Source organism: Penaeus monodon, chromosome 15 (assembly GCF_015228065.2).
Source record: "Penaeus monodon isolate SGIC_2016 chromosome 15, NSTDA_Pmon_1, whole genome shotgun sequence".
Taxonomy (NCBI): domain Eukaryota; kingdom Metazoa; phylum Arthropoda; class Malacostraca; order Decapoda; family Penaeidae; genus Penaeus; species Penaeus monodon.
In genome coordinates, this window is record NC_051400.1 from 34,675,794 (window position 1) to 34,676,139 (window position 346).

Here is a 346-nt window from a genome sequence, read left to right on the forward strand (position 1 = left end):
TTCTGTCTGTCTGCCTACGCATCCAACTATGCATGCACACTTCTCACATATAATCCGAAAAAACAACCTCCTCACAGTTTACCTCAACCCACGCCCTCGCTCACCCTCGCCCCTACCCCACAGGTACCTGCACCAGTACGAGCAAGTGTCTGCAGAGGGGGCGGCCACGGAAGACGTGATAATGGAGCGCCTGGCAGGGAATCCGGTGCACGCTTTCCACCTCATGAAGCGGCTGACAGTGGACTGGAAACACATCCAGAACCATAACAATATCGATGATAGTTGGAGAGGTATGCTTGCGCAGTTGGGCTTGTCTGGCTTGGTTTGCTGTTTGTGATTTCTTGTT

General features: G+C 52.6%; 1 protein-coding gene across 1 annotated transcript in view; it reads left to right on the plus strand.

Moving 5' to 3' along the window:
• Positions 1–346, plus strand: part of LOC119582341 (prolyl 4-hydroxylase subunit alpha-1-like) — a 101,297-nt gene that overhangs the window by 92,856 nt on the left and 8,095 nt on the right. The window contains 1 exon segment of the mRNA XM_037930556.1: positions 124–290. Coding sequence (XP_037786484.1) covers positions 124–290 — 167 coding nt within the window.